The sequence below is a fragment of the Xenopus laevis genome, chromosome 2L (assembly GCF_017654675.1).
Source record: "Xenopus laevis strain J_2021 chromosome 2L, Xenopus_laevis_v10.1, whole genome shotgun sequence".
Lineage (NCBI taxonomy): Eukaryota > Metazoa > Chordata > Amphibia > Anura > Pipidae > Xenopus > Xenopus laevis.
This window is the reverse complement of record NC_054373.1, coordinates 107,657,445-107,683,421: the sequence shown is the minus strand read 5'-3', so window position 1 is coordinate 107,683,421 and position 25,977 is coordinate 107,657,445. Positions and strand designations below refer to the sequence as shown.

The 25,977-nt window shown below is 37.7% G+C and overlaps 1 protein-coding gene across 5 annotated transcripts in view; it reads left to right on the top strand.

Annotated features, from left to right (window-relative positions):
• The window catches only part of ksr1.L (kinase suppressor of ras 1 L homeolog), a 94,002-nt gene that overhangs the window by 56,977 nt on the left and 11,048 nt on the right, over nucleotides 1-25,977 (top strand). For 3 of the 5 annotated variants that reach the window (XM_018247005.2, XM_018247006.2, XM_018247002.2), the window contains exons 5-17: nucleotides 3,881-3,885; nucleotides 4,631-4,691; nucleotides 6,041-6,124; nucleotides 7,421-7,482; nucleotides 8,787-8,893; nucleotides 9,515-9,683; nucleotides 14,256-14,297; nucleotides 16,417-16,471; nucleotides 16,919-16,967; nucleotides 17,733-18,121; nucleotides 19,340-19,436; nucleotides 24,303-24,436; nucleotides 24,539-24,670. In XM_018247005.2, the coding sequence (XP_018102494.1) occupies nucleotides 3,881-3,885; nucleotides 4,631-4,691; nucleotides 6,041-6,124; nucleotides 7,421-7,482; nucleotides 8,787-8,893; nucleotides 9,515-9,683; nucleotides 14,256-14,297; nucleotides 16,417-16,471; nucleotides 16,919-16,967; nucleotides 17,733-18,121; nucleotides 19,340-19,436; nucleotides 24,303-24,436; nucleotides 24,539-24,670 (1,386 nt within the window). The remainder of the gene's footprint in view (nucleotides 1-3,880; nucleotides 3,886-4,630; nucleotides 4,692-6,040; nucleotides 6,125-7,420; nucleotides 7,483-8,786; nucleotides 8,894-9,514; nucleotides 9,684-14,255; nucleotides 14,298-16,416; nucleotides 16,472-16,918; nucleotides 16,968-17,732; nucleotides 18,122-19,339; nucleotides 19,437-24,302; nucleotides 24,437-24,538; nucleotides 24,671-25,977) is intronic. The other 2 variants (XR_001934458.2, XM_018247007.2) reach the window with 2 other exon arrangements.

Genomic DNA, 25,977 nt, shown 5'->3' with positions numbered 1-25,977 from the left:
TATTGAAGTCGAAGGATTTACCGCAAATAGTTCGATCAAACAATTAAATCCTTTGAATCGTTCGATTCAAAGGATTTTAATACATTGATCGAACGATTTTTCTTCGACCAAAAAATTGTTAGAAAGCCTATGGATACCTTCCCCATAGGCTAACATTGCACCTCGGTAGGTTTTAGGTGGCGAAGTAGAGGGTCGAAGTTTTTTTTAAAGAGACATTACTTCGATTATCGAATGGTCGAATATTCGAACAATTTTTAGTTCGATTCGTAGTCGAAGGTCGAAGTAGCCAAAAAAATCATTTGAAATTCAAAGTTTTTTTTTATTCTATTCCTTCACTCGAGCTAAGTAAATGGGCCCCTTAATTTGTGACAATTAAAATCATTTTAATCCACCAGCTGAGGAGTTATGTTGGTCTATAGAAAATACGAATACCCAAACTGTGGCCATGCAGTTGTTCAGTATCTTCTTTCCAAGTTTAGGCCATTGGTATTGTTGAGAGACATATATAGTTATAAACAGAGTAGCCCTGAATGAAGGATTCTCCTGCTGCAGCCATATAGCCAGGAGATAACTGTGTTTCAATACAACAAAGGCAGCCAAATATGTTTTTTTAAATCTTGCATTAGTTTTGTATTCTGTGTTTAACATAAATACATACACTGTGCTATTTCCATGAACACACACCTAAAGTTCCACGGTAATTATAAGAGTACAGGAAATAAAGCTTGAGTGAATATCACCAGCCTATTTAGGTATAAAGAACGGGAACTGGTAGCCGTGTGGTTTAGTTTTCTGAGAGTTGACACATGGGGATTTCCAGGAGTTTCAGTGATTAGTCACAAGTTTCATTCAAATTGCACTGTTGCAGAATGTTGCAGAAATGTAAAATCTGACAGCCTCATTGAAAGTAAATGGAACAATGTATCTCCTGCTGACATGGGACTTTTTTCTATGAAAAACATTGGCAATATTTTGTTTTTTTTTTCTAAAATAAGCTAGCATTGAAGGAAAAGACTTGCCCAAGTGGACATTTTGGAATTTGGATAAATATGCCACTAGTGTTTTAGCTGGACACAGCTGAACACACAGCTCCTTAAATATTGTGTATGACTTCACAAATTTCAAGACTAACTAAAGAAATTCAGAATAATATATATTTTCACGGTTGGGTAAAAGTAACTGTACCCAGGCAAGGTACAGGAGGTATATGTGATACTTACATATATTTATTTTTTTATACACACACATATATATTATACATTTTACATGTTTCAACCATGTGTTCTGCTGAGTACAGAGTGTGTACTGCACTGTTTCTTTAGGGAATGAGTATTTTCATTATGTTATATAAAGAGAGAGAATGCGTTTCGAAAACACATTTATGCTTCACATGTCAGAGTACTTTAGATATATGGATATATTTAGATATCACAATTTTCCTCCAGACAGAAAGTGCGACTGTATTTACCAAACCCCTATATCCTCTGCATGCAGGCTTCTCTCAAATACCCTTACCTGTAAATGTCTGAAAAGCCCACACTTTGGGTCCTTCTTCACTGTCCGTTGCTGGACAGTGCTTGAAATCTGCCCAGATCCCCCAATCCAGCAACTAGGTCATTTTGTTTTACATTTGTACTGACATAATACTAAATGGAGTTTTGTGACATGTATAAGCACTTGAGCTGCAGGCTTCTGCCTTTTATGTGGTCTCCACACTTCTTAGTGTCTATTGATTTTATAATGTATGTGTGATTATGTAGACATGTGGGAAATGCAACAAAATTACATTGTATAAATAAGTAAAACAATTTGCATTTTGCAATGTGATACAGAGTGCTATTGCACTGTAAATTGTAGTTTTTAACTACAAATGTAATCTTGATGCAAATATCACTTTTTCGCATGCACTGTGCACTGGTGCAAACTATGAAACTCAAAATCTTTCCTCCACTGCAGAATGCGATCACTTAAAAGTTTCTGAGTTTGTAAAAGTTATAATAAATTCATGAAAAGGAAAAATAGTTTGCACAAAGGAATACATTTTTGCTTTGGAAAGATTTTTTCCATTAACAAATTTTATTAAATTTCTAAGAGGTGCATTCATTATGTTGTCCTTCTGGATGTACTGTTGCATAACCTTTTGTCCTAAATGGACATATCTTCACAACCCTCTATCTGGAAAATATTATTGACATGTAAATCACTGTTAAACATGGTGAGAATCAAATATGTTTGAGAATTGTAGAGATTTCAATACATTTAAAGGAGAAGGAAAGGCGAAATCACTGGGGATGCCAGTAATTAAACACACCCCAGTGAAATATGGCTAACTGAAAAATATCACCTCTGTGAGGCTACAGTTTAAGTGTTGTTACTTTGTATTACTTGTCTTTATATTTGTCCCTTTTCTATTCGTATTCCAGTCTCTCATTCGAATTACTACCTGACTGCTGAGGTAATGAATTGATCTGAATGAGAACATTACTAGAAAGGACTTGAATAGAGAAATGAGTAATCAAAAGTAGCAATATCAATACATTTGTAGCCTTACAGAGCATTTGTTTTTTAGGTGGGGCCAGTGACCCCTATTTGAAAGCTGGAAAGAGTAAAAGAGGAAGGCAAATAATGAAAAACTATATATATATATATATATATATATAACATACTAAGGGTCAGGGCACATGCTCAGATTGGATGGCACTCTTCATTTTCCAAAATCGCCCGAAGTTGCCTCACAAAGGAAACTTCGGGCGACTTCAGAAAACGAAGCGCTCAGAGTGCCATCCCACTGGCGATTTACATTCTAGCCGGCGGTAGGCAGTTTGGGGAGATTAGTCGCACTGAAGAAGAGGAGATTTGCCGCCGGGGGGATTTGCCCCCCCCCCCCGAATTTGAGCGTGTGCCCTGACCCTAAAAGTTAACTTAAAGGTGGACCACCCCTTTAATACTTTTTACTGTCTGATTCACAAACCTGCCAATATATATAACAGAATAAGTTACTTATGCTGTTCTTCCAGGAGTGTTCAGAGCAGCAAATAAACTCAAACCTCTAATCTCACTCTAATTGGACCAGTTCTATCTAGTTATATCCTAACTTATATATTATGATCTATGATTAATTTTGTCATTTTTGTGATGGAAATTGCTGTTTAACGTTTACAAGATCAGTATTCTTAGGAAGAAAAAACAAATTGTAACCAGTTAAGTTCCTGAAACTCACACTTGCTTCCTGTGCATGCTGAACATGTCCATGATGTAACTCCTTTTATGTATGCATACTGTATGTTGTCCAGCAAGGCAACTGACAATACCGCAGAAAGGAAACCTATTAATAAAGCAGTGATACCCAGTATTCTGCTGCACAGCCTCAATTGTAAGAGACACACCAGGAAGCTTTTATCTGCTGCCTGCACAGACTGTTCATAAATATCTGCGTTTGCAAAAAGGAAGATAGTTCAGATTGCCACATTCTATGGAAATTCATAGAAAAAAAAGAATTCAGTGATTTTGTGGGAACCTTCAGTGCTGTGTAGACATATTACAAATGTTTTACAAAAAAAACTGTTAAAAGAGCTTGGTTCTTGCATGACTCCAGTGTATAAATACATAAAGTTAGAGATTTGTTATTTTTTAAAATGACATTAGGCAACATTTCCTTTGTAGTTTGGTCATACTCCTCCCTCTGGGGATTATAATGTCACATTTATTGTATTTTGTTCAATTTCATCAGGAAACACTATCAAAACCAAAACATATTTTTCTGTAGCATCCAGGACTTTTTTTTTTGCCTACTATATGTTCTTAGCCCATGAATTGCAGTTCATCTGTCTCCTACCTTCCTGAACACTGGGATAATTGTTTTTTTTCTTTGTTTTTGCAGGTTCGGTAAGATGCTGATTTGGGCTTTTGTGAAGCACAAGTTTGTATTCAAGAGAAAAGATGCAATGGCTACATTTTGCAAAGCTGGCTAAACTTGTTAAAACTTTCCCTAGTATTGTGAAAAGAAATGCTTAGTATATCGATGGTGGGAAGACTCTTTTGCCAGGCCACTGTTTTCCAAAGACAATGGGGGTGATTTGTCAACACTGGGCAAATGTGCAACCAATCAAATTGTAGCATAGCTTTAAAAAGTCAATCACTGATTAGTGGCTATAGGTAACTGCCCATGGGCAAATTAGTCCCAATGTATTCTAATTTTGTATGAGATTACTGGGTAACGTGCAATCCGAACAACCCATGAGCCATGACATTATGATTTATACAAAATTTAGTGATCATTAGGAAATATAATGAATGGTAAAGAGAGCTCTGTTATGTATTTAGCTTAATGTCTGTTATATACAGAAGCCATGAATAAACTATAAAATATATAGGTTAATCTTGATAATGCACTGAAACCCCAAATATTTTCATATAAATATGGAAACGTTTTCTGTTTTTTTTTTTTTTTTTTTTTGTAAATTAGTTGCTCTGCTGCAATTTTTCTATACTCCTCACAGCCCTGAAATGATCGAAACTATCTAATTTTGCTTTTTTAAAACTTTTTGTTGGGAACATAATGAAATGGGCTTGTTAATTGGTGCTGTCCCAACAGGTGAATAAAATTGTATTTGTTTTCCCGTTACCCTAGATATCCCTCAAGGGTCCCCACAGATGGTAAGGCGAGATATTGGGCTCTCCGTTACACACAGGTAAGTTAAAACATGATTTTTTTTTTCTTTCCGCCAATATATTTCAGAAACGAATGTGCACGTTAGTGATGTGCGAGCTGCCCCGATACCTGCAGGACCCGCAGGTTGGGTGGGTTCGGACCGATCTTGTACCCCCCTTTTCGGGTAGCGGGCGGGTGTGGGTTGAGCTCTTCTGACTGCTCTTCCTGACTGCTCTTCCTGCCTGCCAAATGCCAGCTTCCGGGTTGAACCTTTATAGACACGTGCCTGCTCGCTCTGCCCCTTTTGTGACGTCATCAGTGGGGCGGGCCAGCGTGGGTCTATAAAAGGAACCCAGAAGTCGGGCTTGGGCAGGAGCGGGTGGAGGGGTGGCAGGCAGGTGTAGGTCGGGAAAACCCCGACCCGAGCATCACTAGTGCACATATACTAAATACCAGCCAACTTAAGGTGGCCATACACTGAGAGATCGCCAAACGAGCGGATCTCTCCCCGATATGCCCACCTAGGGCCCAACGATCGGATCCTAATGAATAGTAATGGGCGGTCGGATTGCGGGACCGCATCAACGAATAGATGCGGGCGCGATCCGACGGGATTTTTCGTCCCATCCGATCGAGATCTGGCCGACTTTCGGCCAGATCTCGATCAGTGAAGCCCGTCGGGCCATCATTTGGCCCTAGGGGTAACCATGGCATAAATGGGCAGATGAGCTGCCAAATCAGTCTAAAGGACATGAATCTGACGCTTAAATCTGCTTGTGTATGGCCACCTTTACAATGGCCTTTGGCTGCCAGTAGGTCCTGAGAGTTGTAGCAGAACAACAACTGAAGGGCCTCTGCTATCCCACAGCACTCTGGACAATCACCCATATTTGATTGTATCTAAAGATGATATCTGCCAGCAGTGCCATTGAATATGGCAGGTTATGTTTAGGTATGTGCCCGTCCATTTTCACAGCATCCACATCCATTTTCACAATGTAGATTTGGGTTAGATGTGAGCTTGCTCTCATATAACTTAAGTACCACATTACAGTATTGGTCCCTCTAGTAGAACATACAGACCTGCTACTTCCAATATTGTACTATATAAAAGTTCAGACATAGGGGCTGCAATGTAGTGTACCCCTGCTCAAGCATTACTATCTAGAAGTCACTGTGTATAGGTACTGTATATACAGGCTCACTGGGGAGCTTACTGTTAATGGTGGGCCCTTGATGATTGTCAGGCTGCACAGAGATGAGAGCAGCTCAGTCCTTGAGGGAGGTAAAATGGTAAATTTCCCCCCCAAAAATCCACTCTGTTGTGTAGAAATACAACTGAAAATAAGCAGAAATAAACAGATGTTCTTGTATGTTAACCTTTTTCAGATTCGCTACAAAATCCTGGCTTTCTCAGGTGTGTCACGTCTGTCAGAAGAGTATGATGTTTGGGGTCAAATGCAAACATTGCAAGTGAGTGCAAAATGGATATGATGAATATCCTTATATAAATCAATCTGTTATAGGTGTGTTTCACTAGGTAAGTAAACGGGCCTTCACTGCAGAAATGTTTTGGTCCAATGAAAACACATTAAAAAAGTCTCTAGCATAGGCTCCATCACTGTACTAGTTTTTAAAAGACACAAAATAAAAGATTTTAGTGTGCACTCAAAAAGTAAAGCTCACCAGTCTTACAGTGGGGTCTGGGTGCACTAGATGTTAATACAGACCGGGCAGTTGTTCTTTAGGGGCTTGGGATCCCTTTAGAAGACACCATACTTTAATTCTTTATTTTCTATTCTATTTTTAATGAAAAACTATTTCCATCTTGCTTTTTTACCTAGCTTTTATGAAAGTGGTGCATGCTCTGCTTACTGTTGTAGTCTTGTCTTGGACAGCAATATGGCTAGGATTGCTCCTGGTCAAGTAGGGTGAGATTTTCTGTCCTAGATATTATTTGGCTTGTTATTAGCCAAGGCACGTCCTGACCAAATGATAGATATTAAAGAGGGACTTGAAAAAAATCCTTTTTTAATAACAGCAAGCTGTTTTTGGGCCCTTGATTAGCTGATATTAAGAGAATCAGAGGTCAAGTTAGGAGAAAGACTGAGGAAGTACAAAACTGTGTATATAACTGATGATTCTCACTTTTGGATTGTCTGGAGATAGAGGTTTTGATAAACACTGGAGGCAGTGTAGTGATGCATGTTCTACAGCTTTGCCTAATGCAGTCATTGTGTAATAAGGAATATCTGAGCACTTGCTTTTTCCAGCATATGACACATGATGGCCTTTACTTGCAACAGTAAGTAATCTGCTATTGCCATCAGCAGACAGGGAAGTACCTTTACCTGAGATGACATTGCAACACATTCTTTCCCCTTTATAGAGTGATTCACTCACAGACCTGTTATGACATCACATGTAGACATCCTGTAGATAGATATGCAGACATCATAGTTACTGCAACTTTACTTCTCAGTAACTTGTTCACCCAGAGAGTGAGCAGCAAAGACTGTTCCATTAAATGTAGGGTTTCTTTTTCTCTTTCTTATAGTATTACATATGCAGGAAAAATACACAGCACTGTACATTTCTTGAGATCTCACTATAGACATGTGTTCAGTTATGATTACCTGTATTATTATTATTATTATTATTATTATTATAAATCCAGCACGACAATAATAATAATATTGCTTTACTTACTTCCATTGTTTATTCCAGTTCAAACATTGTTTTTAATCACTTGTTTGTTTTATTTTTAAGGTTAAAATGTCACAATAAATGCACAAAAGATGCTCCTTCATGTAGAATATCATTCCTTCCAAGTAAGTTATAAATGACAAATATCCTTCTATATCTGTATTTTGCATTTAGGCTGAGAACACAAAATAACTTTTCACCACCAGCTGTACTGTAACTGCAAGCACAGGGTGCCTTCAAACCCTTATTATATATACTTGTGAGGAACCTCCCTGTGTGCCTTGAGCCGTAAAGGAATAGTTCAGTGTGAAAATAAAAACTGTGTAAATAGATAGGCTGTGCAAAATAAAAAACATTTCTAATATAGTTAGTAATGTATAAAGGCTGGAGTGAACAGATTTCTAATAAAACAGCCAGAATCCAACTTCCTGCTTTTCAGCTCTATAACTCTGAGTTAGTCAGTGACTTGAAGGGGGGCCACATGGTACATTTCTGTTCAGTGAGTTTGTAATTGATTCTCAGCATTCAGCTCAGATTCAAAAGCAACAGATATGACCCATGTTGCCCCCCCTCAAGTCTCTGATTGGTTACTGCCTGGTAGCCAGGGTAACCAGTCAGTGTAAACCAAGAGAGCTGAAAAGCAGGAAGTAGTGATCTGACTGACATGTTATACCTCAAATCACTCCAGCCTTTATACATTACATTTTTGGCTAACTATATTAGAAACATTTTTTATTTTGCACAGCCTATCTTTTACCCGGTTTTTATTTTTACACTAAACAATTCCTTTAAAGGAGTACTAAAGCTTAACAAAGAAGTAGGGTATAAATACTGCACATTTGTTCTGTACCAGCCCAAGGCATCCAGAGCTCTTTTGAAGATTTGTGCCTCCAAATATGCCCCTAGTACAACATTACTGTACATCTTTTTCTCTGCTGATTCACTGCACATACTCAGTGCTGCTGTCAGTTGCCTGATCTTAGGGACTGACTCACAATATACTGTATATATAAAATAAAAATCATAATACAAGGCAGATTAATCATTAATTTAGATTCTCTTGACACGGCAACTCAGAAAAGTGATTCTGAATCTCAGAATTCAATAATCAGCCCTATTATGATTTATTTTATTTTTTTGCGTGATGATTTTCAACAATCCCTAGGCTTAGCGTCTCAACAGATACCCATAGAATACCAAGCATGTGCAGTGTCACTGACACCCCAAACAAGATCCAAGATGGTGAGATTCTATGTACCAATCTGAACATTACTATTATATAGATGCTGGACCTTTAGGCTGGTGCAGTAAATTCAATATATAAAATAAAACATTTCCTGCCATATTGGTTTTTTAGGGTTTTCTCCTTTAAACTGTATATGAATTGTATATATAAATTGTATTAAACTTGTCTTGTCTTTGCTTGCAGTAGCCAAAATACGGAGGACAGAGTCAGTTCCTTCTGACATAAATAATCAGGTAGACAGACCAGCAGAGCCTCATTTCGGAACTCTTCCCAAAGCACTAACTAAGAAGGTAGGACTTGTTCTACATTATAACTATCTATGTTTACAGATTAACGAATATATCATGGAAGGTGCACTCCAGGCCAAAAACACTGCCATGTTGCTAAAGTATGGGAATAGTAGTCCAGTCCTGTTGAAGTAGCACTCACAGGGACCTATTCGTGAAGCAATTCAAACATTTATTAATGTTTCATTCTCTTCTGGGAACTGTGTCACAACAATCAAAAATATGTATGCATACAGGGCTACAGATGCACCTCACTTTCACAGTTGCTCTTTGTAAGCCCCTTGTAAATAATGTGTAGGATGTCCATAGGCCTTTCACCCTACAGTGCATAGTTCACAATCAGGTGGAACATTGTGTGCCACATTCTGGAGATGCAATGATTTGTTTCTGATGGCAGCAGGCACAAAAGCAAATTGGGTAGCAAATTGCTTTGTGTGCAAAATAAAGATATCCTATAGTGCTGGGTATAGAGGTGCTGGTGTTGTTCGAACAGGGTTAGTTGCATTCTACACCTCGTACTGCCTCCTGACATTTGTTAATGGGCTTTGTAATGGGTTAATGTGTAGATAAAGCTGTTGCCAGGGATGCTTTTTCTCTCCAATTATTTATTTTTCTTTTTTAAAGGAACATCCTCCAGCAATAAACCACCTTGATTCAAGCAGCAACCCATCTTCTACTACTTCTTCCACACCTTCTTCTCCGGCGCCCTTCCAGTCTTCAAACCCTTCCAGTGCTATAACCCCCCCGAACCCTTCCCCAATGGGCTTGAGGGACAGTCGATTTAATTTCCCAGGTAATAATTTACATGTTTCTGTAAATACAACTATTTATTTGTTTTTAAACTTGTTTCAAAAAGAGCAGTGCATTACATAAAGACAGTAGATTTATGAATCCATTCACCCCTTTTCCGTGACATAAAAATGTGGAATATGTAGATTTCAGATTTTGGCTCTAATGCTAAAGTTAAAGTATATATTTTTATCATTGTGCTTGGGTTTAATGATTTCCAAACATTACCCTGATTTTGTGATTTTCTCTGAACATGTGGTTTAATACCGGCAGATCCTAGTAATAACTAAAGCAGGACTCTTCTTAGGGCTTTTAATACAGCAACACTATCTTTATCTGTTTGGCTCTTGTGTAATGCACTTCCCTTCCTCTTTGCATGCTGCATGCCTAATTATTGCATTGCACAGCTTAACGTCTAAATCCACACGGCTTTAGTCAAAGACGGTGTTCGTTCCAAGAATTCCTAAGCTTAGACTTCCAAGCTCTCCTGTTTCTGAAGTAGGACAAACACATGGCTGTCATTTTACCTTTAATTAATTTTTTTAAAAAGAAAACTGTACAGTAGAGCTAATATAAAATAAAAAATCTATATCCAGTTAACCAGCAGCAATTATCTTCAGCGCATTTGTTTGCTGATCACCTACATGTACCTTTCTGGAGTTCTATGAATAAAGCAGAAGAGCACAGTTTAGGGAAATCCATGTGAGTGTATTTAAGCTATAAAGTTGGGACCTTATATGTTCTGTGTTATTTTTTTAAAAAAAATCTGGTCTGGCTCAGCAGCATATGTAGGTTTAGAAATTCTAAACAGTTAGATTCAATAATTTGACTTGTGTTGTAGACAGTGTACTGTTTCTGCCTATTGTACATCTTCCAAGGATGTGTAAAGCTAAGAAGCTAAGACTCGCAGTTACTTTATATATCTATCTATATAGCTTAATCTTTCTCCAAAACTTGCTTGCGTGTATTATTAGAATAAGAGATGTCTAATTGGAGGCCTCAGGGTAAGCTTATTAGATCATTTCAAAATCATGGACACTTCAGGCATATATGTAACCTGCTAAACTGCAGCTCTTCTAGCCGGACTTTGTAGAAGAGACCCCTTTTTTCAATAATTCCGCCTGGGGATTTTAATAGCCCATTTCTTGCACAACTGCTTCATACAGTTTCTTTTTAGCATTATTATTCAGATATTATTTGGCCCATAAATATTAAAATGCTACATGAAAATATTTGGTTCAGTGTGAACCGGCAGTGGAGAACTTGATGCCTGCTGTGGAGAACTAGACCTAGAATTGTAGGTTATAGATAAGGCCCCAAACAGCATGCCGAAGAGAAAATAGAACAGTGGAGTCAGTTAGTCCAGCAGCTGTCGGATGGCTGTGCACATCCCTGCCTCCCTGTCACAAACAGCTCTTATGGGACTTGCTTGCACAATTTTTTTTTATCAAACTCTAGAAACTTCTCAGCAAAGGAAATTAAAGGCATAAATTGTGTTTCATGGATTGCTCTCCCTTTTTGGATGAGGTCATTGCATTGCGAAAATTCCTCTATAGTCCAGTAATGGTATCTTTTGTTAGCGTGTGGTAAGCAGGCAGATTCCACTGGAGCAGAGTAACAGGAAACATTTAACCGGTGCTTTCCCAGTAAAACAACTTTACAGCAGCACTAAAACAGGATTTTTTTCTATCATTTACTCCTTGTGTTTTATTTCAAATATACCCCATGAATGTATGCCACAAGTAGAGTAAAAAGTATTACCTTTTTAGTGAATCACTGCAGCACAGTCACTGTATTAGCTTTTGCATTACCAGTGAATCCTGGGCATGTACAATTCAGATTCATACATTGCAGCAGGGATGTCCGTTTCTTGCCAATATATGTGACTCGCCAATGCTAGCTACGTATTTACAGCCAGGGGTGATACTAAAGTATTTAGCACTGCAGTGGTTAATTCAAAGCTGTGCACCTACTATATATCAACTTCCACCAATAAAAAGCTATTGTGATAGGTGTTGCCACATATTTCTTGTGCAAAGTATTCTCTAAATAGAAATAGGCATCCACAGAGCCTTCCTGGATTAATAAAAGATTGTTCATGCATGGTACATGCAACCATAGCTTCTGAAAGGTCATCAAAATCCTGTTCAAATGCAGCTGTAAAGTACTTGGCTTTTGTGAGGTGGCAAACATTGTTTCCCATAGAATAGCTACAAAGGCACACCTTTTCAACGAGTAGCATTACAGACCCAGCATGTGATGTCATTCCAATCATGTTAGTGAAAAAGCAGTCACATATTCAATGAAAATGGGAGGCTTGGCTGGAGGAGAGCTGGCGGCTACACTGGTTAGAAGCAGTAGTTCAGAAAGAGACAAAGTGATATTCTTTCAATTATGATTACATTTACAAATAATTTTAATGTATATTGGAAAGTTGATTAGATATATATATATTATATATATATTTTTTCATTTCATTATATGAAGAAAATAGGGGTGAAGTTCCCCTTTAATGTATAGATTGATAATAAATATCTGTGGGGTCCTTCTCTGAACAGGTATTACACTCCATGAAGTGTCTACACCCACAGGCACATCTTCAACCTGGGTGCAGACGCACATAAGTTTCAGTTCAAAAATGCATTCTCTAATTTTCAAAAATCTTCAGGGTGTCTGCACCCAGGCTGGTGCAGTCTGGAGGTGCAGAACTATCGCAGAGTGGTCCGGCTGTTTCTTGGCCTGCATCTATCTGCTGGCCAAGAAACTGCCTGGTCTGACTGTAGCCTTAAGGTGGCCATATACGGGCCGATAAAAGCTGCTGACAGCTGCCCCTTATTTGGGGCCCCCCGACGGGCTTCACCGATCGAGATCTGGCCGAAAGTCGGCCGCATCTATTCGTTGATGCGGTCCTGCGATCCGACCGCCCATTACTATTCATTAGGATCTGATCGTTGGGCTCTAGGGCCCACGATCGGATCAGCCCGATATTGCCAACCTCAAGGTGGGCATATCGGGGAGAGATCCGCTGGTTTGGCGACCTCTCTCCGTGTATGGCCACCGTTTACTTATTCCAGTAAAGCTGACCATTTGCAGTGGGATGAAATAACATGAGTCTTTGATCTTGCTGCAGCAGGCGTTGCCAGTAGCCACATGGCGTAGCTTAGAATAAGACCCAGAATAACAAGATAAGGATGTTTGTTCTTCATCTAGTAATATGTAAATGTTGGAAAGGCCAGATTTGTGGGAGGCCACAAAAGGCTCATGTCTAGGGCGGTAGGATTTTAGGGGTGGTTTGCCACCCAGCTGCATCTGCATTGGTTTCAGAAATGGGGTAAAATGGCTACAGCATTTATTCACATTTTAATAAAATAAATAGGACCGTGCCAGCATCACCCCAAGGCAAAATTCAAAGCCAGAATTCCTAAGAGTATATCCATACATTATCATATATCCACTGTTTTGATCCAGAGGAAGGCAAAAAAAAACCTAGCCTGAAGCCAGTGCCAGTGAAAAATGCCTTTCTGACCCCAATGGCGAATATGCAAAAAAAAGGGTGGGTAGGTGAGACGTTACTATCTCCTCAGAAGATAAGGAAGTGAACTGCTGCTTTCCTTGACATCACATGCCTGTCTTTCTCTGCCCCCAGCCCAGCTTTCCCCTGCCTTAACTCACCGAATAGCAGCTACATCTGATTCTGCCAATCTTTAAACCTAAACCAGTATAATTTGGCTGTTGGTCATTCGGATCCCTTGTCTTGCAGCCTCTATGTTTATAGCTCCAGGGCTTTCTTGTTCTCTGCTATTCTACAGATAACTCATATTTAACATGTTCTGTAGAACGGAGGCCATTCAGTTCAGTAGGGCAGTAGTAATAACACCAGGGCAACCTATATTTTCAGAACTTCTTGTCAGAAGACTTCTCACACTATCTACCTTTTAACCTAATCTTACTTAGACTAGGTTCATGCCAATAACCCCTGATTTCCCTGTAGGAAAACATATGCAGTTCATTGTAGATTATTTGAGGTTTAAGAAAAAAATAAGATTTTCCTGCCTGCTATTGTTATTAGCCACCATTGTCCTGTGCTAGCTAGCTATGACTTACACTTTAGAATACTTGTGAATCAGTGGATTTTATTGATCTATACAGTAGAGAAAATGCTGATAAGGCTTCAAGCCAAAGCCTACTAAACTATGGCATTTACAATTCCCCAAAAAATGTGTTGTTTGGTCAGGCTTCACTTTCTAATAACCCTCATCTAGACCTACTTCTATTTATATTTATTTTCCTGTCACAAGAAGCCACAGATGTTTTTCTCAGACCAACAGTGCAGAGACGGGCACCTTTATGCAGCAGCTGCTAGTGATCTGATTTGCTGTTGTCTCCATTCACCTGGGAGCTTTTCCCAGCAGACTAAACAGGAGAACACCGTTATTGACTTGAGCTGTGTTTAGCCAGCATGTGGCCTGAACTTTCACTGAACGAATTCGGGGCAGACTCAAGCAGGTGTCCTGGTGCTCTCTAACTGGTTGTTTTTCTTTCTGCCTGGGTGGTTGCTGTCCTCTTTTATTAAAAGCTGCCTACTACATTCAGCATAGACAACAGTTTATCTTCCCAGGTGAGTTCTCTGCTTTAATACTCCTAACCGTCATTTTTCTGCCAACCTTCTGGCTTTCTGTCATGACCTGATTCGCCCTCCGTTAGGGGTGTTTGTAGGCCCTTTGCTATACTAAATGTAGGGGAAAAGATCCTTTTAAACAAGATTTCAGTATACCTTTAATATGTATAAAGTACTGAAGTGAATAGATTTTGTAATGGTTCTATGTTTTAGGAAGTCATCTATTTGCTAATGTCTTGTTCCTTGTAAGTCCAGCTGCATTTTTACTGAAGCCTATATCCGGAATCGTTGCATACAAAGGAGATATGCCTACGAATAGTCATGCTGCAGGAAATTCTTAGATTCAAGTACATATCATTTGTATCTTATGTCTTTAAAGGGTCTTTATAGTCCTATTTTCAACAGGAGCTCAATGAATAGGGCTTGTGCTGAATGTACTTGGTGACTATTGTTTTAAATTAGAAATATCTATGGTTTTTATTATTTATTATAGAAAAGAAACACACTTTAATTTTCTAACTTCCTGGTTCTTCTGTTTTGCGGAGAAGTATGTAGTAAAAATTGATTACCATTCCACAGACAAGCCCTCCGTGTAATCTCAAATCTTAATAAACAGTGCATCTTAGGGAAGGAAAGAATTTGTTTATATAGAGCTCATTATTTGCATTTGAGCAAATTACACTGTTTACAAGGACAAAAGGAGCAAGTGCATGGAAAAACAAAATAAACTCAATTATGCTTTTAATACATAAATATCGTGAATTTTGGTAAGATAAAGAACTGGCATTATACATTTACACTTTTGGTATATGTATACATTTTACATTTTTTTGAGCAAAGGTGTGCATAAGTGTACCGCCTCTTTAAAAGCTGAAATTCTCTCTCTTAAGATATGTGTTTGGTATTTAATGTTACTAATGCAGTCAAGTGGAATGCATAATAATCCACATAGATGTATACGCAAATATAAAAATGTTTTTAATATTGCACTAAGGATGTGTTTTGAGTATACATTTTAGGGCTAATGCAGTGCCAGTCAGAGCAGAAGAGTGGGGATCAGCCTATATTTATACACAGGTCAATAAATAGCTATGTCTGGAATTAGCCTTATCCCTAGCATTGTTTGCAGCCTTCTCAGTGAGATAGATAGATAGATAGATAGATAGATAGATAGATAGATAGATAGATAGCAGGCCTTAAGCTAATATCCTTATAATAGCTTGATAATATCCCAAGACAGCGAGTGACCAATCACTTATTATGCAGCGAGGTGCAAAGCAAAGCTGCCATTCTCAGTATATACTCCTAGCTAGAGAGTCCACAGTGCCACAGTGTTTTATAGGCCTTAGTTTTTCTTTAGGAAATAAGAATTATTTTTACTTGTATGTTGAGCTTGCATGCAATTGTCCAAAGGAGCATCAAATATACAATATATAAGGAGTGTTTTGTATTTCTGTGTTGCAGTAAACTGAGCTAACCACTGGATGGTGCTAACTACACAAACTGGGATGTTGGCCTTGCATTTCCACTAGGGGCAAGTTTTACACAGTTGTGTATTGCAGGTCCTTATACTTAAAAGACATCTCCACCCAAAAAACTGTTCTTTGCATAATAAGAGCAAATCTAATTGAAAGCAAGTTTCGAATATATATGAATTAAGAGATTTAAAAGTTATTTGTAAATGTAAGTGCAACTGGAAGATGTATTTTGTATGTTCATTTCTTTTATCTGTTTCCGAGTCTTGAGTCAATGTAGCAGAAGTCTGTTCTCTCTTAGGTCTGTTAATGGACTCAGGACCAGTAGGAAAGAAAATACAGCCAGCCAGATACTGCTTCCAGTTTTATTTACACCATTGAATATGGTGAAAATATATATTGGGAAGTTGCTTACAGCGACATTTGCTTTCATATGCAAAAAACTGTTTTTCCTGATGGAGATCCCTTTCAATTTGAGGCTAGAGAAAGTCCTATTGTTAGATTCAATTAATATTCAATATTCAATTAATTTAATATATGTAATAATAATTAATATAATAAATGTAATCATTAGTATATTAATTAATATATTATATATTATGTATTATGTATTGATAATAAGTATTTTTTTGCATTTATTATAGAAATATCTGTCCCTACCGAAGCAACGCATGTTTCTGAGACTTCAGAGAACTCCAGGTAATTCAGTTCAGATAACCATCAGTTATTTATATGCAGTAAATGGATACAGTGGAGCTGTTTTAACATTAGATCTGAAGCAATCTGCTTGATTTCCTGGTTTATTCTGCAAACCGATTCGGAGCCTTTATTATGGTACATTTCCCAAGTACCTGTAGATACAGCTGAACTGCAGGAATTATATGCGGACATAATAATAAGAATAATTTAAAAATGGTAGTGTTTTGAAGCATCTGTACCAATAATGTGTGACCAGTCCATTGATGGGCAGCGTCCCTTTGTTGAACTGTTGAATATGCATCTGATACACCCAGCAGAAATCATTTGCTTCCTACAGACATAGAAAATTGTTCTGCTTTGGCATTCTACCCTTTGCAGCTGCAACAGTTTCAGTTGTTTTAACTGCATATCTGTGTTGTGACCATGTTCTGTATTTATTATTCCCAGTGCTGAGGCTGAAATGGAAACTGATGTGGCAGAAGAGCAAGAAGCTGAGGTAAACTGGCACGTGATGCGGTGGTGGGAAAACTGTGGCAAATTGTAAAAATGTTCCTTTTCCATAATAAATGTTATTATAGGGTGCAAAGTCAATCTGTCCTGCACTACAAGTGAACTTAAAGATGTTAGGAGCCAATGGAGCAGCATTTGAAATTATATAAATACTGTAGATAGAAGGCATATTGCTTCAGTAGGTTTCATGCAAGCATAAAAAATAGTTTGTTGGAAAATCTCAAGGGGCAATACTAGGCTTCATGTTGCCAGCACACAGGAGACTACTCATAATGATTAGGTATCACACGTCCCCTGGCACAATTCCAGTGTTGCCAGCTTTCCAGCCTGCAAGAAGCACATCTCTGGAGATTGAGGGTGTTTTTATCCCTCCCAGATACATTCACTGGGAGTACACAGGCAATGATTCACTAGGAGTACACAGGCACAATGATTCAAAAATGCTATTCCATGTATGTGTGTGACTACAATGTATATGAGGATCATTATGTATATGATGCCAATTGCCATGCACATGAATTTTCATTAAACCCCTTTACACACTGTAATGAGAGAATTTGAGAAAAACCCCTCCCCCCCAAGCAATGGCAGCTGTAGTATAAGATGATTTATAAGCCATATTTAGAAATAATGGATAGATACAGAGATGTATGGTTTTAAGACTATTATTACTTAAACTTGGAATTCAAACCTATTCCATCATTTCAAATGCAGTTGAATATGGACATACTTATTCTATATTTTCCTACAGGTGGAAGAGCAGGATGCTAATAAATCTGAGCCAGAATATGACGATGATGAGCTTGATGAGCTTCCCAACTCCAGATACACAAGTGGAACTTTCAGGGGAATGATCATCCGCAAGGCGAGCCAGACCAGCGTGTACCTGCAAGAGTGGGACATTCCCTTTGAGCAGATAGAACTTGGAGAGCTCATTGGTCAAGGGAGATGGGGAAAGGTGTTTAGAGGGAAGTGGCATGGTGAGGTAGCCATACGTTTATTGGAGATAGATGGCAATAATCAAGATCACTTAAAGCTGTTCAAAAAGGAGGTGATGAACTACAGACAAACACGGCATGAGAATGTGGTTTTGTTTATGGGAGCATGCATGCATCCTCCTCACTTGGCCATCATTACCAGGTCAGTGTTGTTTCCTTTCTGGTTGTTAGCCATATATTTATGTTAATTGTATGTAAAAATCTGTTTTGCATAAAATATTAATTTCATCAAAAACTGCATTAAAAAAGATAAATTCCCAATGTAGGGTTAACACAATTATTTTAATTGTTTTACATGAGAGCTCTTATGACCCCTGGAGACACCTGAACAGTTACACAATTAAGCAGAATGTTGAGTCTAAAGCTGGCCATAGAAGTGCAGATATAGCCTTCATATCAGTTCGGTGCCATCTTCTGACCTGCCACTAACCATTCAGATCACATAAAGTAGTAAAAGTAGCAAAGGGAACAAATCAGACGATATCCTGAACATGACAGCAATCGTAACAAAGTTATGTCTGACAAATTCTAGTGACATCCTCCCTTTAATATCATCAGATCGACAATACCTGCAGAGATATTATCATTACCCAACAAAAATCTTTTAACCTGTTCAATCGACCAGACGACCGATCTCCATGGTAAGAAAAAAATGTTGGGACTCTCCACACGGTCCGAAAATCTTAGAAACCGAGGATTTGTACGATTATATCTGCACGTCTATGGCCAGCTTAACTGATAGCAGACTCTCTTCAGCAGATCAATTTGATTTATACTGCATATGTTAAACACTGGCTGTAATCCGCTTTTTAATATACCATGCAGACTTGGGGCACCTGTACGTGGCTGTAAAAGTCCCAACTCAGTAGGTTTGTGGCCATGTGAATGGCACCTTTATTCACATGTATCATGCCAAGGTGCATGTTTGGGTCAGGCAGTTATAACTCTCCCTGCCATGTATCTGAACGTTAATTACCTGACCACCATGTGGGTCCAGTTGATTCCCATTCAAGTGAATGGAGGGCAATTCATTGCATTTATGACGTCTGCTTGTTAAATAGTATTAAGACTCTTCTAGTGGATGTGAAGTTTTTTTGTTCACACACCATTTAGAGGTCCATCGATTGGTCCACCAGAAAATACTGGTGTATCAGTCATTCAACCATAGTTCTAAGAATATCTCAGAAGCAAATGAGTTTTCATCTCAAATATCACCCTAACTGAACTTCAAGATGGTTTTTAGGTTTATCCAGAAAAGCAAATAGGCATTCTCCACTTATCTTGCTCTGACTGGTTTGGTAGGATGTAAAATTGTACATACATCTGGCTCATGTATTCAAATGTTTAAATTTGTTTTCAGTTTTTGCAAAGGGAGGACACTTAATTCATTTGTAAGAGACCCCAAAACATCCTTGGATATCAACAAAACGAGACAGATCGCTCAAGAAATTATCAAGGTATAAAAACAAATCTGGCAAAATGTATGTTTCGTCCTCTGTTCCTATTCTCTGCTTTTTACTTTTCATCAGTTTTCATTTCCAAAACTAACTAGCCTGCTCAACCCAATTGCCTTCTGATCATAACCCCTAGTAAACCCACATACCCTACACATGTATTTAAAAATAATATATTCAGGGAATAGTTACAATAAATTGAGCTTGTAATTACGTTGTACTTGAGTAATTATTTTGAAAAATTACAGATACTATGACAATTTTTTCTGTAAACAGCTATGTTATGGGTCCCAGACGTTTTACAAGGAATGGCATTACTTGACAGTTCTGCATACTGTTATACAGGCATGGGCCCTTTTATGCAGAATGCTCAGGTCCTGGGGTTTTCCGGATAAGGGGTATTTCAGTCATTTGGATCTCCATACCTTCAGTCTACTTAAAAAAAAAAAATCGAAAATGAAATAGACCCAATAGGATTGTTTTGCTTCCAATAAGGATTCATTTTATCTTAGTTGGGATCAAGTACAAGGTAAGAGAAAAAGGAATTAAAAAAAAAAAAGTCTATGGGAGATGGCCTTCTAGATACAGGTATGGGACCTATTATCCAGAATGCTCAGGACCTGGTGCTTTCCAGATAATTGATCTATCTGTAATTTGGAACTTCATACCATAAAATGATACGGACACTAAAAATTTTCGCTTTTTCGATAATAGTTTAACTTATATAATTAATTGTTACTTGAAGTTCCTAAACCTGACTGTTTTGCCAACCTGACTGTCCCTTCTTAACCTGTCAGTTATAGTTTCTAATGCTAATGGACTGTTGCTGCACAAATATGGCAGCCCCCTCATAGAGAAACATTGGGTAAGAAAGGTAATGTAAAAGCATCAGGCAAAGACTTTTATAACAAAATTATAAATAACATTCAAAGACAATGTTATGATAAATATAAAAAAAAGGTATTTTTCTGGTGTCGATATTTTTGTCCACTAGAAAATCATGTAAACATTAAATTAACTAAATAGGCTGCTTTTGCTTCTAAAAAGGATTAATTATATCTTAGTTTGGATCAAGTACAAGCTTTTTTATTATTACAAAGATAATGGAAATAATTTTTAAAAATTTGGATTATTTGCATAAAATGTAGACTGCCATTCCTTAATTTGGATCTTTCTGGATAATGGGTTTCCAGATAACGGATCTCATACCTGTACCGGGTTTCCAGATAACTGATCCCATACCCATATATTCATTCTTAATTCTTGGAAATAGTACGTATTTTTTGTTTGTTTTGTCTTTTCCATAAAAACCACCTAGCAAATGTCATCTTTACTTCAGAAAAGTCAGTTTATTTTAGTGCAACAATTCTATATAATATTTAATACATATTATAGTATTAGTTAGGTGGAGGATGAGGGTGAAGACAAACTAGCAGATCAGCTTTTGAGACGTCACAGACGCCATATGTATTTACTGAGATTCGTATTCACTAGTGCTGATCATTTATGATTCCTCGTTTACTGCTTGGTAAAACATTACCAAGGCTTTTAGATTTAACAAATTATTTTCCATGCTGAAACAATTTCTACCAATGTGGAAAATAAGTGTCCAAGTCTTTTCTCCCCACAGCCATCAGGGAGTAAAGCACTGTCCACTATTACCCCATAGGAAATGAACATTGACACCTTTGATAAATTCATTAAGACTTTAACGGCCTACCCCTTTGGCACCAAGCTACTTCATAGGCGTTAAAAGCTTTTATCCCCCCCCCCTTTTTAATTAATAGATGTAAAACTTGGTGCATGCATACATACATTATAATTTTCATTTTTGACTGATACTTTTCTGTGTAATAAGACAGTACCTTGTACATGATGTTAAAAGCTAAATTTGTGGCAAAACAACATTACTGGGATTTTTAATGTTTAAGCGTATTTTAAATGTAATTTAACAGGGAACTTTACCATCACTAGGGATGCACTGAATCCTGAATTGAGTGTCTTTTTCGGCAGCATTCAGATTCAGACAAATCCAAGTGCCTGGCCAAACCTAATCCAAATCATTATGATCATGTCACTTTAGACCATGTGACCAGTGATGGGTGAATCTGACTTGTTTCACTTTGCAAAAAACTTGCCAAAATGCATTAAAGTCTATTTTTCTGTTGCACGATGTGGCATGGGGAAACTCACAGAAAATACCAAACATTTTCACTCATCACTACACGTGAATAAAGGAATTGCCAATTTGTTTCTCAGCTTGATTCTGATGAATCTGAAAACAAGTGGATACGGTGCACCTCTAACCTGCACAAATCATGTTGTTTCATATAGCACAGAAAAAGAATGATACAATAAATTGATTTTTAAAAAGAAAATCTTAAAACTTTGAAAATAAAAGAAAGAAAGAGCGATGCACAAAAAGTCATGACTTTTTTGATTTGCCCAAATACATTTCTGTAGATGTTACCAGTGGACTCTGTATATTATTTTTCAGGTATTTTACAATATGGTGCCATTTCTGACTGTGGCCATGGAATTAAAGGTGTAAAGGTTAACTGGGAGGAATCTACTGTATATGTTAAGCTTGTAATTGTCTCATGTAAACTAGTGGGAGTAGAGCTATAAAGTTTATTATGCCATAAACCTTTTGTTTTAGCTTGATATACCTACTGCTTGGGTTTTGTTGTCACAATAATAAGAGCAAAGTGCACTTTGGTAATGACAGTTGGTTTATGTTGGGTAAAAGTCGAGCTATGTTTTACATTGGATTAATAATTAACTACCATGTCACTCCAAGTAGAATTCATCTAGCATGTCTTATCTGGTACCAAAAGAAATACTTTCTTAATGCAATATTCATTTCACTATGATAATATTAGCAATTAGTAAATTGGTATAATTAGTATTGAACTTCATCTTAATAATGCTTAAAGGGATACTGTCATGGGATAACATGTTTTTTTCAAAACGCATCAGTAACGCATGCACTAAAATCAGTTTATCAAAAGAGCAAACAGATTTTTTTTATATTTAAGTTTGAAATCTTATATGGGGCTAGACATGTTGTCAGTTTCCAGCTGCCCCAGTCATGTGACTTGTGCTCTGATAAATTTCAGTCACTCTTTGCTGCTGTACAGCAAGTTGGAGTGATATCACCCCCCTCCCTTTCCCCCCCAGCAGCAGAATAGGAATTTAACCAGATAACCGCTCCCTGGTAGATCTAAGAACAGCTCTCGATAGTAATATCCATGTCCCACTGCAACACATTCAGTTACATCGAGTAAGAGAAACAGCAGAAAGCAGTTCTATCGTAAAGTGCTGGCTCTTTCTGAAAGCACATGACCAGGCAAAATGACCTGAAATGGCTGCCTACACACCAATATTACAAATAAAAAAAAAATACACTTGCTGGTTCAGAAATAAATTTTTTTATTGTAGCGTGAACTATTTGCAGTGTAAACAATGTAATTTAGAAATAAAAATAATACCATAAAAATCATGAGAGAATCCCTTCAAGAATAGAATAATTTGGATTAACGCTTTGGATTGGAAATTCTAGGGCATCAGCATGACTATCTACACAGTAGATCTATGCCATTTAATGTGTTGTCTGTAAACACACTGTATTGTATGATCAAAGTTTCCCTGCTGGATAGGGGTTAACCAAAAAAATAGACTCTAGTGGTGTATCATTATGTAGTGTCACTCCTGAAGGTGAAAACCTTGCCTCAGGCAACAGCGAGCGGCCAGTTACAGGGGGCAGCAAAAAGCTGCCTCTTGTAACTTTATGTGCTCATTGCACTAGCGATCCACCCCCCTGACCCGCACCTACTTTGATGTTTTTAAGCGTGCACCAGGAAAGGGGGGGCTGCAGCCGCCAGGATCGCCAATGTCAGTATGTGACAATCAAAGACAAACTGGGGCCTATTTTTCAAGATGGGACCTAGACAGTAGTAACCCATAGCAACCAACTAGCGATCCGCTTTTTCCAGCCAGCTGTAGGTAGAACCATTGAACAAAAAATATATTTGGTTGCCATGGTTTATTTCCCACTAGTTGTAACTACAAGAAGGTATGCAACAGAGTTTACCAGTAAGGACTGTGGCACTTTGTGTGCTTATGTTTAAAACCAAATTCAGTGGTATAGAAGGACCATGTACATTTTGTCTCATGTATTTATCAATTCAATAAAAAACAATTCAGCCAGCACTCACAGGAACTCAAATCTCCCATTTAGTAGTTAGGTGCACGTCATTTGGTGTCCACTCCAACCGACTCTGAAAATACACACACACTGTCCTGATCATTAAGCCTAAGAAAAGCAAAATAAAGGCTTTTTAAACAGATATTCCTGTTGGTGCTGTCTGCTAAAGTGTGTGTGGTTTATCAATTCAATGTCTACACCAGACAGTACACCATGAGTGAGAAGGCAATACTTGCAGAAGACTGACTATTATGTGATGAAATTGGTGGATTAATGTCAGTGTAGTCATTCTTCATCAGGCTTATTTTGTAAAGTAAAACTCAGAAAGTAACATACTACTAATTTATATAGTGAATAAAGTACCCACTCTTGTAAAATATAAGGATATTATAAGTTACCGAGGAGTGAGTGTTTTATACAGTCATGGAACTCTTAGGTAACTTCTAATACCCTCATATTTTACAACTGGGGGTACATTATTTATTGTAATACACAAATTTCAGTGAGTCATGTGACAGAAATGACATCAGAACTCTCCGTTTATAAGGATATAATTTACAAGATATTCAAAGCTTTTGTGTATTATTTATATATATATGTTTGTACTTGAGATGTTTGAAACAATTTTTTTAATATAGCATTCCATTGTGCCTGTGTTCCAGGGAATGGGCTATTTGCACGCCAAAGGCATTGTCCATAAAGATTTGAAATCCAAGAACGTTTTCTATGAAAATGGGAAGGTTGTCATCACTGACTTTGGGCTGTTTGGCATTTCAGGGGTGGTTCAGGAAGGAAGGTGAGTATTTAGCCACAGTAAGAAAACCTTCACACTGTCATTTTCAGGATCATGATCACATTTTAAGGGTCATGCTTTCTTTTTACCTTCCCACAATTCTAGACGTGAAAATGAACTGAAGTTGAGCCACGACTGGCTATGTTATTTGGCGCCAGAAATAGTGCGAGAGATGACTCCTGGCAAAGGTGAAGACACACTTCCCTTCTCCAAAGCTGCTGACATTTATGCTTTCGGGTGAGGCTGCGCCCCCTCTTTCATATCTGACTGCTCATTCTTCCTCTTGTGTAATGCTGGGATTTGGTCACCATGGAAAGTCCAAATCCTTTCCATACTAGAAATCATACTGTAAAGCATTAGAGTGACTTCAGTATTTATCCAACATGTTATACTGTAAAGCATTTAGAATGACTTCAGTATCTATCCTTTATCTGTTCAAAAGAAACACATTTCAAAATGAACATAATAGGATACTGAACAGATTCCAGAAAGCCTGTCTTCATGTAATTATAGTACAGGTATGGGACCTTTTATCCAGATGCTCGTGACCTGGGGTTTTCCATATAATGGATCTTTCCTTAATTTGGATCTTTATACCTAAAGTCTTCTAGGAAATCATGTAAATATTAAATAAACCATATAGGCTGGTTTTGCCTCCAAAAAGGATTCATTTTATCTTAGTTGGAATCGAGTACAAGGTACTGTTTTATTATTACATAGAAAAATTACATTATTCTTAAACATTTGGATTATATGGATAAAATGGAGTCTATAGGAGACGGTTTTCCATAATTCGGAATTTTTCGTATAATGGGTTTCCGGATAATGGATCCCATACCTGTACCACTTATTACACAACACTAGCTCATTTCATTCTTTCAAATCACCAGGTAGTAACATTTCAGTATCTTCAAAATCAATTATCTTGCATTTGCTTCTGTGCTAACATTAGTTCCTTCTATCTTTATCTTCCCAACCTACAATTAGACTGTAATAAAGTGCTGAAAAATAGTAAAGATAGCTTGTCTGTTGTAGTTAAAGGGGTTGTTAATCTGCCAAACACTTTTTTTCAGTTCACTTGTTTTCAGATTGTTTTCCAGAATTGATGTTTAAAATGTAATGCTCCGGTCTCTAATGAGTTTCTGGCAGCTCCATAATCCGGGTGCAAATTTTGAACTGTTACAGCTTGCTACATTGGTTGATACTTTTCTCAGCAGCATTTCTGGAGTATTGGCAACTATTATATCAATTCTAACAGCTGCCTGCAATGAAACTCAAGGAGTCTGCTCAGCAGGACCAAAGATGACAAATGCATCAACTAAATGTATCAATTTAGAACAGTTTGCAGGGTCGGTGACCCCCCCAAACAGAGCATCTTCAGAAAGACATAAGAAGGTGAAAAATGAAGCTTTAAACTTCTACAATATTAGAAAAATGGTAACAAACAGAAAATAGCAATTAAAAAAAGTCTATTTCTGGTGATCTGAAAACAACTGAACTTAAAAAAGTGTTGGAGGGTGAACAACCCCTTTTAATAGTACCCT